At 35.6% G+C, this 14,504-nt stretch overlaps 4 protein-coding genes across 4 annotated transcripts; 1 reads left to right on the top strand and 3 right to left on the bottom strand.

Moving 5' to 3' along the window:
- Positions 1–474: 474 nt before the first annotated feature.
- LOTGIDRAFT_61916 (hypothetical protein) lies at positions 475–5,836 on the bottom strand (the record flags this gene model as incomplete). The annotated part of the gene is made up of 11 exons (XM_009052613.1): positions 475–686; positions 948–1,152; positions 1,481–1,665; positions 1,915–2,193; positions 2,456–2,652; positions 2,972–3,330; positions 3,627–3,789; positions 4,156–4,405; positions 4,701–4,847; positions 5,045–5,254; positions 5,581–5,836. Coding segments are annotated over 11 exons (2,463 nt in total), but the record flags the coding sequence as incomplete, so codon positions are not given.
- Positions 5,837–7,242: 1,406 nt separating this feature from the next.
- LOTGIDRAFT_114675 (hypothetical protein) lies at positions 7,243–9,442 on the bottom strand (the record flags this gene model as incomplete). Its single annotated transcript, XM_009052820.1, has 5 exons — positions 7,243–7,374; positions 7,689–7,846; positions 8,226–8,353; positions 8,686–8,822; positions 9,155–9,442. Coding segments are annotated over 5 exons (843 nt in total), but the record flags the coding sequence as incomplete, so codon positions are not given.
- Positions 9,443–9,673: 231 nt separating this feature from the next.
- LOTGIDRAFT_159177 (hypothetical protein) lies at positions 9,674–11,449 on the bottom strand (the record flags this gene model as incomplete). Its single annotated transcript, XM_009052819.1, has 3 exons — positions 9,674–9,891; positions 10,237–10,341; positions 11,398–11,449. Coding segments are annotated over 3 exons (375 nt in total), but the record flags the coding sequence as incomplete, so codon positions are not given.
- Positions 11,450–12,427: 978 nt separating this feature from the next.
- On the top strand, positions 12,428–14,093 carry LOTGIDRAFT_213992 (hypothetical protein; the record flags this gene model as incomplete). The annotated part of the gene is made up of 1 exon (XM_009052818.1): positions 12,428–14,093. The coding sequence occupies one exon, from the start codon at positions 12,431–12,433 to the stop codon at positions 13,706–13,708; it is 1,278 nt and encodes a 425-aa protein (XP_009051066.1). The 3' UTR covers positions 13,709–14,093.
- Between the last annotated feature and the right edge of the window lie 411 nt (positions 14,094–14,504).

The following is a 14,504-nucleotide window of genomic DNA, read 5'->3' as shown; positions in this document are numbered from 1 at the left end:
AGATTGAGACATGACCATATTTGGAGGTATGAGGATATTCGGATTGACACCTTCTGACATAGAGACCTGTTGTTGGACTTGGATGTTCTGGACTAGGTTAGGATCGGCAGTGGGCGTAAGAGACTGGTTAATCATGTTAGGATTAATGGTGATGTTGATGTTGCCTTGCTGTTGTAGCTGTTGCAGTAAATTAGCATCAATCTGAACAGTTTGTGACAGCATATTGGGATCGAGTTGCATTCCTTGTCCAAGATTTCCAGTAAAATGAAGCTGAATTCCATCCACACCCTGTAAAAATTGAGCCGCGAGTGCAGATTCTCCCATATTTCCACCAACACCATCTGCTACTGTCAGAGACACTGGCATGACATTCTGTTGAGTCAACATAGACGGATCTAGAGTCAAAACTTGGTTTCCTAGCGCCTGTTCTTCAACTTGCTGCTGCCCTAAATCTTCATCGTTTGCTTCAAGATGGCGAGTGAAAGTCTTTCGTTTCTTCGTTTGAGTGGTTGGATCTTTGAAATGGGATAAAATGTGACTTTTTCGATGTCCCGAAGTTCTGAATCGATGGTCACAATGAGGACATTTAAATGGTCGTGCCCCTGTATGAAGTCTCATGTGTACTTTTAAACTTCCCTTAGTGGAGAATAAAGAGTCACAAATATGACATTTGAAAACTTTATCACCTGAAATCCAGAAAAAATTTATTAATTAATTGTCAAATAGTCCAGAGAAATATTGCCTGAGAACTATCCCAAAATTTCAAAAAAATAAAACTGTATTAGTTTATTGGCCATGTGAACTCTACGAAATGCATTCGAATTATCATCTCAGCTACAGGAAAGATCAAAGGCAAGATAACTTAAGAGGTACCTTTGTAAAATATTGCTGTTTTGGACTGTAATTTATAAGCACTATAATAATTCAACACATGATAAAATACTTACAATTTCCATGAGTTTTGACATGGCTAGCTAATGTTGATTTAACAGTAAAAGATCTATTACATATATCACATGTATAGGGTTTCTCTCCAGTATGAGTCCTCACATGTCTCTGTAAATCACTGGGCTTCTTGAAACTTTTAGGACAATGGGTACATTTATAGGCATGTTTAGAATCTGCTGAGTTCATGTCAGAATTATCTACATTCTGCATTATGGACTGGAATCAAAGAAGCATATAATAAATAAGAAATCAAGGAATTAGCAAATATAGTTCTCAGAAAGCTGTAGTTATGTAAAATTTTATGGCAAATATAATATGGCACTAGCTACTAAGTTGTATCAAGTTTCAACTTGTATTTATCTATCAAAATCAATGGCAGAGATTCTGAATTTAATTTACCACTATAACAAGAAAATGTAGTAGTACAGGTGAATGGACAACAACAACAACAAAATACATTAATAACGTGCATATCGTAAAATAAAATTTCACATTAATTTAGGAGAAAAAGAACATTCATGAAAATTCTCACCTTAACTTCACTAATCCTGTCTTTCTCCACGGATGAGACCATCAGTATTTTTTCAGACAATGACAACTCCTCTACTGTCACTTTATTAAGTTCTGTTGTCTGGTCGTTCTGGACTTGTATTATAGTTGTAGTCTCTGTGTCCATGGCTGGTAAATGAGACTCAACCACTGGCACATCATTTTCATCTACAACAAATCATAAACCTTCTAAATACTGGTCAAATAGTAATACATACTGATAAATTTAATCAGAATTGAAGCTAAGAATTTCCTCAAAAAGCAATTTGAAGATTTTTGATCCAAAATCAATTTTTAACTATGGGTCTAGTTATTTTTTGGATAAGTTTTGGTTCCTTTCTGGTGATGATTAGAATAACAGACTAGAGACAGATGCTTAAAAGGATCTATGAAAATAAAAATACCAAATTATCTTACTTTGTTTGTCTTTGTGAGCTTTATGTACAGATCTCATATGACGCTTACACTGAGATATATTACGGAAAGATTCCATACAATACGGACAGGATACTGTCTGTAATGATTGGTTGTCGTGTATGACCATGTGACGACTCAAGGAGCCATTGGTCGAGAATAAGGCGTTACATATTGGACATTTGTAATCTTTAGAGCCAGTGTGAGTTTTAGCATGTGCTTTCAGTACCCCACTAGATACAAATGTTCTGTCACATTGTAAACATCTATAAGGCTTCTCTCCTGAAATAAATTTCAAATGAACACAAGTCAAATACTCGAAAGAAGAAAGAATTTTAGAAGGGGTTAACTTTGATAAAATTGAAAATATCTGATTGGTCAAATAAAAATATAAATGTTACTTTTACGAAAACTGAACTAAATAAAATCGAGATTTTAAGATGAGCGTGTATGACTTTACTATTTCAAAAGAGATAAGACAAAAGTTCAAGTCAATTTGATCAACAACATCAAAGGCCTTATCTAAATCACCAAAAGAATATACCTGTATGTGTTCTGATATGTTGTTTAAGGTGTCCTGATTTTTTGAACGATTTCTCACAGTAACCACATTGATATGATCTAGTTTTGTCGTCTGCCAGTAAAGCAGAGGTATCAGGGATTTCCTGAGGCTGGTCGTCTGTTTCTACTTCCTGTAGAATTTGCTGCGGTGGCTCGTTTTGATCCTGTTCTTCCAGATTACTGAAAAAAATAAAAGTAACAGATGTACGAAGAATTATACGACATGTCTGTGCGAAATGGCATTTTATGTTGAATAATAACCAACAAGTTGACAAGATATATACTTACAATAAAATATTTCTATGTGTTGAAGGATGTATCTGTAGACTGTTTGTATTATACTGTTGATTCTGAAATAAAAACATCAAATAATCAAATAATAGCAAAAAGTTATTTTTTTCCTAGAGAAAGAATGAATGAATGAAATTTGACAGCAATCTTCCAAATGTCAAATGATCTTCAACATGCACTGCACGCAGCACTGGTAGATGCTAGAGACCTTACCTGTATTTGATGAATATTCATTTCTTGATTTAACTGTTCTGTCATCTGATTGGTCATATTCGTCACCTGACCATTATACTCATGCTGATTGGTTAAATTGTTCACTTGACCAGTCAGATCGTGTTGATTGTTCATGTTAGTCACATGACTGTTTAACTCATTTTGATTGGTCATATTGGCCATGTGATTGTTTAGATCATGTTGATTGGCTAGTTGGTGAGTGAGGGGTGTGTTCATTGAGTTGTTTAGGGATGTGGCCAACTGTTGGTCTACTTGTAACTGGTTTCCGAGGGAGGTATAGGTTGGTTGACTACTCAGCATGGCCTCACCAAATGTTTGTTGTTGACCAAACACCTGCAAGACACAAATCACCAGGGTCCGTAAAAAAAATGATGGTCATGAGAAAAAAATTTGTTGACATCCTATGGGTAAATTGGTGAATAACAAGCAAAACTGGTAGAAACCTGACAACATTAGTAGATTACAAAAATATCAAGGATATGTTGTCAATTGTTTTGGATGGTGGTAAATGAAATTTGATAGAAAAAAGAGATTCTAACCTGACTATGTAAAGAAGGATGTAAATTGGGATCCAGACCAGCACCAACTAAAGCCTCTTGTAACTGAGCTGGATTCATATCTTGATTAACGATCGTTGTTGTATGACCTACTGACTGTTGCTGTAGTAACTGTATATCTGTCGAAGCCTGTGATTGGTCAATCTGTGTGCCGTCTGGTGCTAGCGTGACATCATCTTGTTGTACTTGTTGAGTGTTTGGGTCTGGATTCATGGCTTGTAGAGCCAGTTCATGTCTGTAGAAGGAAAAGAAAATTCCACATATTTAGGCTCTCTTTTCTGAGTTTAATGATACATGTACATCAAAATACTTCAAAAGTCATGACCATTCTTTTATTCCAAAGTAGTTTGTTAAATTTAATGATTTTGAGAATAAAAACATTACCAAGTGGCATACTTTCTTCAAAAAAAATACTAACAAGAATAAAATTCCATGTGCAGATCAAGAATATTTCTCTGATAATGTGTGCAAGATCAATACCAAGAGGTTTGGCCAGGGACCAGCTGGTAGAAAGGGTCTTCATGAACTTCAGTTAATATCCTTGAAAAAACATTTGTTTCTTTCTTTCCCTTTCTCTCTGACTGAAAGACAAACAACTTACTTGTGTGTTTTCATATGTTTCTTACAGTTGACACTGGTTTTAAATGTTTTCTGACAATATGGACACATGAAAGGTCGTACTTCACTATGAGTTGACATGTGACGTTTTAAACTGCCGTTGGTCGTAAACATGGTTTCACAAATAATACAGCGATATGATTTCACACCAGAATGAGTTCGTAGATGAGCCTTGAGAACTCCACTAGATACAAATGATCTACTACACTGTCCACATCTGTATGGTTTTTCTCCTGCAAAAGAAAATGTGTCCATACTCAGTAAATGTATTGAGAGTCAGAAATAATGCCAAAATGCGGATTTAGTTTTCAAACTACATTTGTTTGGAGTTGATTAAAATTTTGTAAATTCTGCAATCATAAACATTGAAACTTCTAATCAAATCTTCATATGCATAACAAATACTTGAATATCCAAAAGTAAAACTTATCAAACAATCGTTAATGTGACACTGGTTGTTGGATTAAATATCAAAACGAGTTTTTCAAAACAAAATCAAAACCAAAAAAATAGAAAATGTATTCATACCTGTATGTGATCTGACATGTTGTTTTAAATGACTAGATTTTTTAAATCCACGTTGACAATAATTACATTTATATGGTCTATCTACTGACCCCGCCTCTCCTAGATACTGGGTCACCATATTGTTACGCGGGGGCTGCTGAATAAACCCTGAAATATACAACAATATTGTTAGTAGTCCGATACTATCAGAAACATGAATTATATCTGTATTTATGTCACTATGGGAGACACTGATATCATTGATTTGCATTCTAATACTATTTTTGGAAATTTGAGCTATAAACCAATGTAAGGTTTGGTTCTTTGGAAGTGAGCACAGCATAATTTACTTCAACATCCCCTACCTGTATCAGTGATAAGAATTGGTTCCTGGAGAGGAATTTCAGGCAAGTTAGCATCAGATAATCTAGGTGGTCGTTTAATAGTTCTTCGTGGTCTCCTATCCACCATTCCTGGTATATATTCTCCACGTACATGACACTGGATATGAGATTTTCGATGAGCTGAGGTTCGGAATTTCTTATCACAATGGGTACAACTGAATGGTTTTGCTCCTTGAAAAAAAAAGTATTATTAAAGCAAGTAATTTTTGAGAAACACTTTGCTCGCTTAAATAATGTGGAAATGATCAAACTGTTCATATTTCATTTTATAAAGTGGATAAATGTTCAAAACAATAACTATTCAATGAAAAGACCAATTGTATCTGTATTTGTATATTGCATCCTGAATTTGAACAGAAAGAATATCTCATTTAAATTTATATTATATCAATCATGTCATGTCAAATTGTTTGAATATTTCTATAGTATCTTGTGTGGCAATAACAAAGATTACCCTAGGGCATAAGTCATACATAGGTAATCGAATTTTCACCAACCTGTATGTAATCGGAGGTGAACTTTCAGACTGCCCTGAGTTGAGAACAGTTTACGACACTGATCACATCTATAATCCTTGACACCAGTATGAGTTTTAATATGGGCTGTCAACGTACTCTTGACAGCAAAACTTCGGAAACATTGGGTACATTTATAAGGTTTCTCGTGTGTATGGATTCTGATATGGCGAACGAGATCACTTGGTTTTTTAAACTCTTTAGAACAATAATTACATTGATGCCAGCGCACTCCATTCACCTAAAAAAAGGAAACCGAATTCAAATTTAATTAATATTTATCATTTTCTGACTGATCTTGGTGACTTTGTAAAGGAGAGGTGAGTTTATTATCTCAAGAAGCTACTAAAAAAACCTTAGTCTCCAAGAAAATCACATTAATTTCCATTCTATAGCTAAGGGTTGAAAGCCAATGCCAAAGCAATTTTCAGTAGAAGCTCTGGTCAATACATCAGGATTTTTCATACTGTGAGCATCAGACCACACGGCACCTTTCGCTTACCAGACTAAAATCTGACTTGCTACCCACTGACCTATTCCTCTGTCACTTAAACGAATAATGGGGCTTCTCAATGGATTACTTCATTTTGTAAAAATCACTGATTTCAGATTAATATTCCTACTAGCATCCTACTTTCATTTTATTTCTAAAGCAATGTACGTACACACAATCATACCTTTCTAATAAGATGTCGTTTGACTATGCCAGTAGCTGTATCATGTATAGTCATGGTGGTTATTGTACTGGATGTATCTACTGCAGTGGCGGTAGGGGGTAGAGGTAGGCTTAATGAACTCTGTACAGAGGTAACAGAGTTGGTACCGGTACTATTCTGAGTCTGTTGTTCGGTACCATCACCTTTATTTGGAAGACCACTATTTTCCAGAGCTTGTTGTAAGATATCGGAAGTGGATTCATCTAAAGTGTCACTCTGTAGAAACAAAACGCCTGATGTAGAAATTCAAATAAATTAATTGTAAAGAGGTTTTAAAAACTTTCTATGTGTATCAGGGGCACTGATATCACCAATTTGCACCATTTTAATTCTCAGTTAGACGTCTGTAGTTCCTGCAATTCCACTAACGCTAACTTTTGTTTAAACATCGAAGAAATAAAGTTATATAACTGTCATACCTCAATGACTTTCATTGCTGTAACTGGTTGATTATTATTATTCTCTACATCACATTCTGCTGTAGAAACCTGATAGACAACTTGTGGTTGTTGCTCTAAAACTTGTTGCTGAGGCTGAACTTGAGTTTTGTCTGTGGAGTCGAACAGCTGCTCAATGACTTTAGCTTCTTTCATTTCTTTTGGAGGTCGATCATTGACGTTATCACTGTACATGTTATTCCATTCTTCCTACAAACCAACAAAAATATTTGTATTTCTACATCAGACTTAAGAGGCAAGGACAAAATATAGCTTAATTAATATTGTATAATATCATATGACATCATTTGCTTATTGGTTCTTTTTTTTCAAAATAGAGGTGATGAGTTCAGACTTCTTGGCAAAATAAAGTGTGGTATTTGAATTAATATGATCATTAACTTTCTTCAATTTCAAGCATACAACCAAATATTAACTTTTTGAATCTAATAATGAAATGAATCTTAAATGATTAATATTTACAATAAAAATTAACTTACAGCAGGGTCTGAATGAGCTCGACTCACATGAGCATTTAAACTTCCCAGTTTTTTAAACATACAACTACATTCTCCACATTCATATGTTGGACCTTCAGAATCCTTCGATAGGGTGTGAACTCTCTGAAATAAAGGAAGTCCATATTATTTAAGATGAAATGAAATGAAGGAAAAACAATTTTATGTACATGTGGTAACTTCTGTAAATATATAGATTTCCCAATTTTTATGTGGTCTAGAATGGTAAATGTTTGTGGTTCAAGGTCCAATACCGGTACAGAGCAAAAAATTTACTGGAAAAGGAGAGTGTTTGTGCCTCTGAAGAATGGAAAATGACTACCAATTAGTCTAATGTAAAAGCTGAAGAGTTGAATCAATCTGACAGTCTCAAAGCAAAATAAAATTTTTGAAATTGTGAAAGGGCTTAAAATACCTACCTGAATATGGGCTCTAAGATTTCCACGTTGTGAGAAGGCTGAGGGACAGAAATCACAAGTATGAGGTTTTTTACCAGTATGTTTAGTTTTATGAATCTGTAAAGCTCCTTTTTGATTGAAAGTTCTGTCACATTCATCACATTTAAATGGTCTTTCACCTGAAATATTCAAAGAGACAAATGCAATCAATTTAAAGTCCTACTTGTTTTAGCTTCTGCTGGAAACAAAACATTTCAAATTTTCAAAATCTGAGCTTACTCGTAGAAAAAAGTCTACCAGCAGACAAGTTTGATTAAACTTACTTTATATTTTACAAATAAAAATGGGTGTTATTATGAAATTAAGCTCAATGATCTGATATTAACTGACTATTGCCATTAAATATCACTGTTTAAACAACACAAACATGGCAGTAGCATAGAAATGTCTTTTCTTCAATCACATATCTTAAATGCACCCAAATCACTTCTATCTCAACTTTGAATGTGCTACAACTTAAAGGACTTTGTAGTAAACTTGGAGAAGAAAGCCACGTACCTGTATGTATTCTCTCATGTCTTTGTAACTGACTGGGTTTTTGAAAGTGTTTATTACAATGTTTACATCTGTTACTAAAACCAGATCTATCAATATCTCGTTTATACGTACGATGGGATAGAGATGCCCTGAAATTATATTGAATAAAAATAAAAATAAAATGAAAGATTTAGATAAAGCACGAGATTTGTCAAGTCCTATTTCTCAAAGGTTTTAAAATCAAGTATAATATCAGTTTTAGTATTAAATTGTATTCAACAATGTTGTTAAAGAGAACCATGGATCCTATTTCTAAAGGTTTTGGTCAATTTTTATCAATGTATCACTGTATGAAATTTGAAAAGTTCCACTGATAAGAAAATCTTTCAGAGAGAATGATCCATGTGAATGCGAGACTCTTTGGCCAATCAATAGTCACAAAAGCATATAATTGATGAATCAATCAAAAAGGCTTACATACCGGACTTTATAATGTTGTTTCATGTGTTGTCGGAGAAGTGATAATTTTGTAAATTCCTGATGACATTGTCGGCATGGAAACACCCGTACACCCACATGTTCTTGTCTATGTTCCTGCATATGTCTGTCTAACTGACTCTAGAAATGAACAAGTTTAGAGAGTTAACCCTGTCCAAATTCTCATAGATCTTGAAATTTGAATGAGGCTTAAGAGTCAATTTGTCGTAATCCTTACATCTAGTCGTTCTGCGAATTCAGAGTCTCATAGACATATTTGTCACGATGCGATTGCATTAAACAACGAACATAGAAATACATGACGTGCTATGTCAAGTATACTCTCAACTGCTAGCCTGTCATTCTTATTATTTCATTGGAGTTACACGGTAAAACAATCTTGCTAGCTTACGCTCTAAGCCTGCTCTCCTGTCCTAGCTTGTCATAGTAAGTGTATTGGAGCTTGAACATACCTGTAATCCAAATTCATCTCCACATTCAGGGCACATCAAATTCTCTTCTTTTTCGTGTAGCATGATATGAGCCTTGAGTGAGGCCACACGGGAAAATTTCTTCCCACATTCTGGACAGATGGGATCTTTGTTCTCTCCAACATGGGTGGCTTCGTGTAAAATTAAATTATCTTCAACATTAAATGATGCTGTACAAGAACTACATTGAAATGGTTTGTCATCATCATGTGATTTTGTATGGCGTTGTAGTTGATTCCATTTCTTAAAGACTTTATCACAATATTCACAATTAAAAGGCCCCTGAAAAAATGCAAAATTGAAAATTAATTCAATGAGGAATAAAAATTCTCAGAAACAGCAAGAAAGACCTAAAACATGAGTTTGTCTCATGCTGGTGACATAAAATTTGTGTAAAGAAAGCTAGTTTGGAAATAACATCCATATTCACTTTATTTGAGAGATGCCATTGCTCAAACCAAGGTTTTATAACCTAATCATTTTTACTAAGATTCTACTTACCTTTCCAACTGGGGGTCTGATTTCTTCAACTTTAGAAGCAGTAGTAGTCACAGGTTCGGATACTCCAGTAAGTGGCGCTATCTCTACAGAAGGAATTACCTCCCCTTCTGAAGCTGATGTCTGTACTTGTATACTACTATTAGCTAGCTGGGTCAACAAGGGTTGAAGGACATGTTCACTGCCATCTTGTAGCTGAATAGTTTGATAGATCTCTATACCTGAAAATCAATAATGTTTTAATTGAAACTGAGCTATTTCAAAACAACATTGAATAATGGACTGGTTTGTAATGATGGCTCTTATATCTAATGTTTTTGATGTGGGTTCAAGGTTAAGATCTGGATCATATTTTGAATAGTCTTCAACAATAAACATAATACTATGCATTTACATTTCTTATATTTTCAATCGAAATCCATTGATTGTTACTGTCTTATATGGAAGCCTTATGGGCAATCAAAGATGGCATCTTAAACAGGCTATAAATAACTCTTTATTAAATAATCAAATATCAAATAATAAGTAGAAGTAGCAGGCTTAGAGAGAATAAATGTGACACCAACCTGGAGGGAGGTCTATAATCTGTTGTTGATCGAGAGCTGAAGAATCAATAAACGTAACAGTGGCACCTTCAGGCAGACCCTCCGCAAACTGAATATGCTGTAATTCTGTAATTAGAAAGGTCAACATAAAGTAAAAAATATTGACAAAGAAACAGCATGAGCTGCAGAGAAACAATAACTATATCAAAGGGAGATAATTTGAACTATTTGCAATCCGTTTGGCAAATATAAAAATATCAAAACCACTGAGATCAAACTAGAAAGTAAGATTTGTACATCAACTTGGTAGTTTAGCTTTGTCATATTGCATTAAAAGATTCAGAACACCTTGAAAAACAATTTTCTTTGTCATAGTAATGCGTCAAGGGACGTAACTCCATTTAACAAACCATTCTGCATTTCCTAACTAATCAACAGCTTTTTCCCGTTAGTATAAATTAAGATACTTATGATCGAAGGCATCGGTTGTTTTGTGATATTAACAATATGTAATTCGAAACTTTAGGCCTACATTTAGCCTACTAGCTTTGTCGTAGTAGGGAAAGACAAAAAAAGTTACCTCATCCGATCATACCAACCCCAGTCAGGGGGGCCGTCAAGGAAATATATGTCTTGTTGTATCGTCTCTGGTTGGGGTCCTTCTTTCGTTTTTATTCAAGGGTTTTTAAGATACCGGTAGTAAGCATTATACTCAAAACAAAAAGATGCATAAGGTTTGATACAAATCGTAAGGAATGGACATTGAACAGTGCACTGTGCAGTGGCGATCGAAGTTGACAAAAAAAGTTTATGTTTATGTATGGCATGTTATTTTGACAATAATGTCAAGATCTGATATGTAATCTGTCAGTGACATTTTGAACAAGGAATGACAATCTCAATCTTAAAATATTTATTGAAATCATTTTTCTGTTCATAGAAAAATATTCTGTACGTCCACTCAGGTCGAGAGCCAAGAAATAAATAAGAGGAGTAGGAATATCCTCTTCGTCCGCCAAGAGAATAAATTCAGAAGTATTACTGCGCCCATTCCTCACCATGGTCAGTCGTCATGGAACTACACCGAAATTAGCGCTTTGTTATTGTTATATTCCGCCATTTTGTCACTTCAAATTCAAATTTTTCGATATAGAAAACATCAATCCACTTAAATCTACTCACCGGGGACATTTTCAACCTGTATTTGGGTTATGTTCTGATATTCTTGGGACATATTTTTCACCAAATTTTATCCAAAATGGCGTTGATCAGTGCGCGTTCATGTCAGAACGAGGCTGAGTTGGGAAATTACCCGGATGTTGAACTGAGTGATTTGCCCTTCACTTGAAATCTAAAAATAGACACGATGTTAACTCGACTCTAGAGTCTCAACCCTTGTGACCCGAGCGATCATTTACTTGGTTAATTTCTCAATGCATTATTGGATTCAAAGATTGAGCTTGTCATTACTTTGAGCGCTTGTATTACCAATTATTGAAACAATGTTTCAACGGCAAATCCATATTCACCGACACTAAGAATTTGCCGCATTTAATTGTGTCATTGTCCGCATTCAAACAAATAGTGTTTGTAGAATAAATAGATTTTGTATACGTTTATTTTTAAAGGGATACTCAAACCAAAGCCGTATGATTATATGGCTTTGAATGAGAATTTAATCAATTTCGTTCATAAAGCATTATATTGTGTAGTAATGACTTCCCCAAAGAGAAGTATCACCAGGTGTTTTGAAAAGCGTAAGTTAGATCTGATTCGCTCTCGACACCCGCCACTATTAATTAAGTCAAGATCACGAGATACAACTAGACCAATTTATGCCCGACCAAATTAATCAGCCAAACAGATTTGTCATATTGTCAACTGCTATAACGACTACAAGATTTTCTTTATGACCGTCTTAATCTAAAACTATAAGCTAAATTCAACCAGTGTCGCTTTTTTAGATTATCATTTTCAATCAATTGCACACGAACTGGACACAAGATTTTAAATTTGTGTTATGCTGCTGAAAACGTCTGTATTTAAAATATTTCTCAAATTTAATTTTACTTGTACTGTCACTTTAAACTTAGAACAATCAATTTTCAAGATGTGTATTTATAGCTTCCATGTTATATCTCGTACAGAAGTCGGTTATACACGTAACACGCAGTGAGGTCAATACGTCACATGACACACATTCAACATGGCGGAAATGCCGTCTGCAAAGAATAGTGCCGGGAAAAGAATATTTGCTGAAATATGTTCGATGGCAATAGAAAATGGAGCTGTGAATCTTGGACAAGGATATCCAGACTTCGGACCACCTGAACATGTGCTTGAAGCATTAAGCAATGTCGCTCGTAGTGATAATCCACTGCTACATCAATACTGTCGAGTATTTGGACACATTCCTCTGGTAGAAGCACTCGGAACACTGTATTCTCGAGTTTATGACCGGAAAGTGAATCCTTTAACGGAAATATTGGTTCCAATTGGTGGGTACGGCGGTCTGGTGTGTGCTATCGAGAGTGTAGTGAAGCCTGGTGATGAGGTCCTTATTTTCGAACCATTTTTTGACTGCTATAAGGAAATGGTCGAGACTGTTGGTGGAATCCCAATTTTTATTCCCTTGCATCCTCCAGAGCCCCCAGATCCACTGAGACAGCTGGACAGTGATAACTGGACATTTTCCGAAGAATATATCTTATCCCATATCCGTCCCAATACCAAAGCTGTGTTATTGAACTCTCCGAGCAATCCTTTGGGAAAATTGTTCTCCAAGTCGGAATTAGAGATCATCCGCGACGTCTGCATCGAATTCGATCTCACCTGCATCTCAGACGAGGTTTACGAATGGATTGTTTTTGACGAGAGGAAACATATGAAAATAGCAGCCATGGAAGGTATGTGGGAGCGGACTTTGACAATCGGAAGCGCTGGGAAGGCATTCAGTGCCACGGGTTGGAAGCTAGGATGGATCATTGGACCCGAGGATCTAATGGAAAGATGCCAAAAAGTTTTCCAAAGATGCTATTACCGTTGTCCAACACCCATCCAGGAGGCAGTGGCAAGATCTTTAGAAATAGAAATCCGAAATTTGGATACCTCGGATTCGTATTTCGTTACTTTATCAAAAGATTTACAAAGGAAACGAGACTGGGTGGTGAAAACGTTACTAGAAATTGGAATGAAACCAGTTATTCCACGGGCAGGTTACTTCCTTTTAGTCGAGATCTCCACATTTTTGAAAAATCGGCGCCCTTGTCACATAACTGACCACGAGGCAGAAGATCTCCAGTTTACCAAGTGGGCCATCAAAGAAAAGAAATTTGGTGCTATTCCGGCTTCATTGTTTTTCGATTCAGAAAGGCAGAATATAGGACAAAAATACATTAGACTCTGTTTTGCTAAGAAAGATTCTACATTAGAGGCAGCTATAGATATTCTGATGAATTTGGGAAACCATAGCACCAAGCATCACCCCAACTAAGTACCAGTGCCTACTGTTGAAAAGTAACACATTACTTCTTTCAACCAGCTTTACCCCTATATTCTCGCCCTGTACCTTCTACAGAAAAGTGTCGGTAATTCATTACCTGTTCAACAAGCTCGACGAATCTGGCCCTTCACGTTCCTCGGACGTGATACAAGAGTGAAACGATTAGATGCTGATATCCCATCCATATATACGTCCGCGAAACGGAAGGGGCCAGATTTCTCGCGTTACTTTTCAAGCAGCCCCTTCTCAATCCACCCATTTCTCGTATATAATGGTGCTTTAAATTATACCTCACTATAGACATAAAGCTAGTCATTTATTTACATGTAATGCAATATAGGTCATGTATCTGCCGTCTGATAAAGAGTTTTCGTGGATTGTTTTTTTTTTAACCTTGAGAGTTTTTGATATATTGCAACCCATATAACCTTGGCCCAAAACTTGCCGACTCTAACCAGCCATTTGGATAATTAATGACATATTCGACCACTGTCATAACTATCTGTCATGGGCTGTGAAGAGACGATAGGTTTTGTCTAAAGACAGAATAAACAATTTCTCACTATATTTGCATACATTCAGTTGTGATATGAAAATTGGGCACATAACACTTGATGTGTACTATCATAATAGACGATCTAAGGATTAGGCAGGCACACGAACAGTCTTGGTCGCCAATTTTTGTCGTCGACTCGAATCTTGAGTGTGCTCGCACTTCCACGATTTGTCAATTATCAATTATGTCAAATGTCAAGTTTGATATTATGTTGTCGCCGATTATTTTATC

The sequence above is a fragment of the Lottia gigantea genome (genome assembly GCF_000327385.1).
Source record: "Lottia gigantea unplaced genomic scaffold LOTGIsca_19, whole genome shotgun sequence".
In the NCBI taxonomy this organism is placed as follows: Eukaryota; Metazoa; Mollusca; class Gastropoda; family Lottiidae; genus Lottia; species Lottia gigantea.
This window is presented reverse-complemented; position numbering and strand designations above follow the sequence as displayed.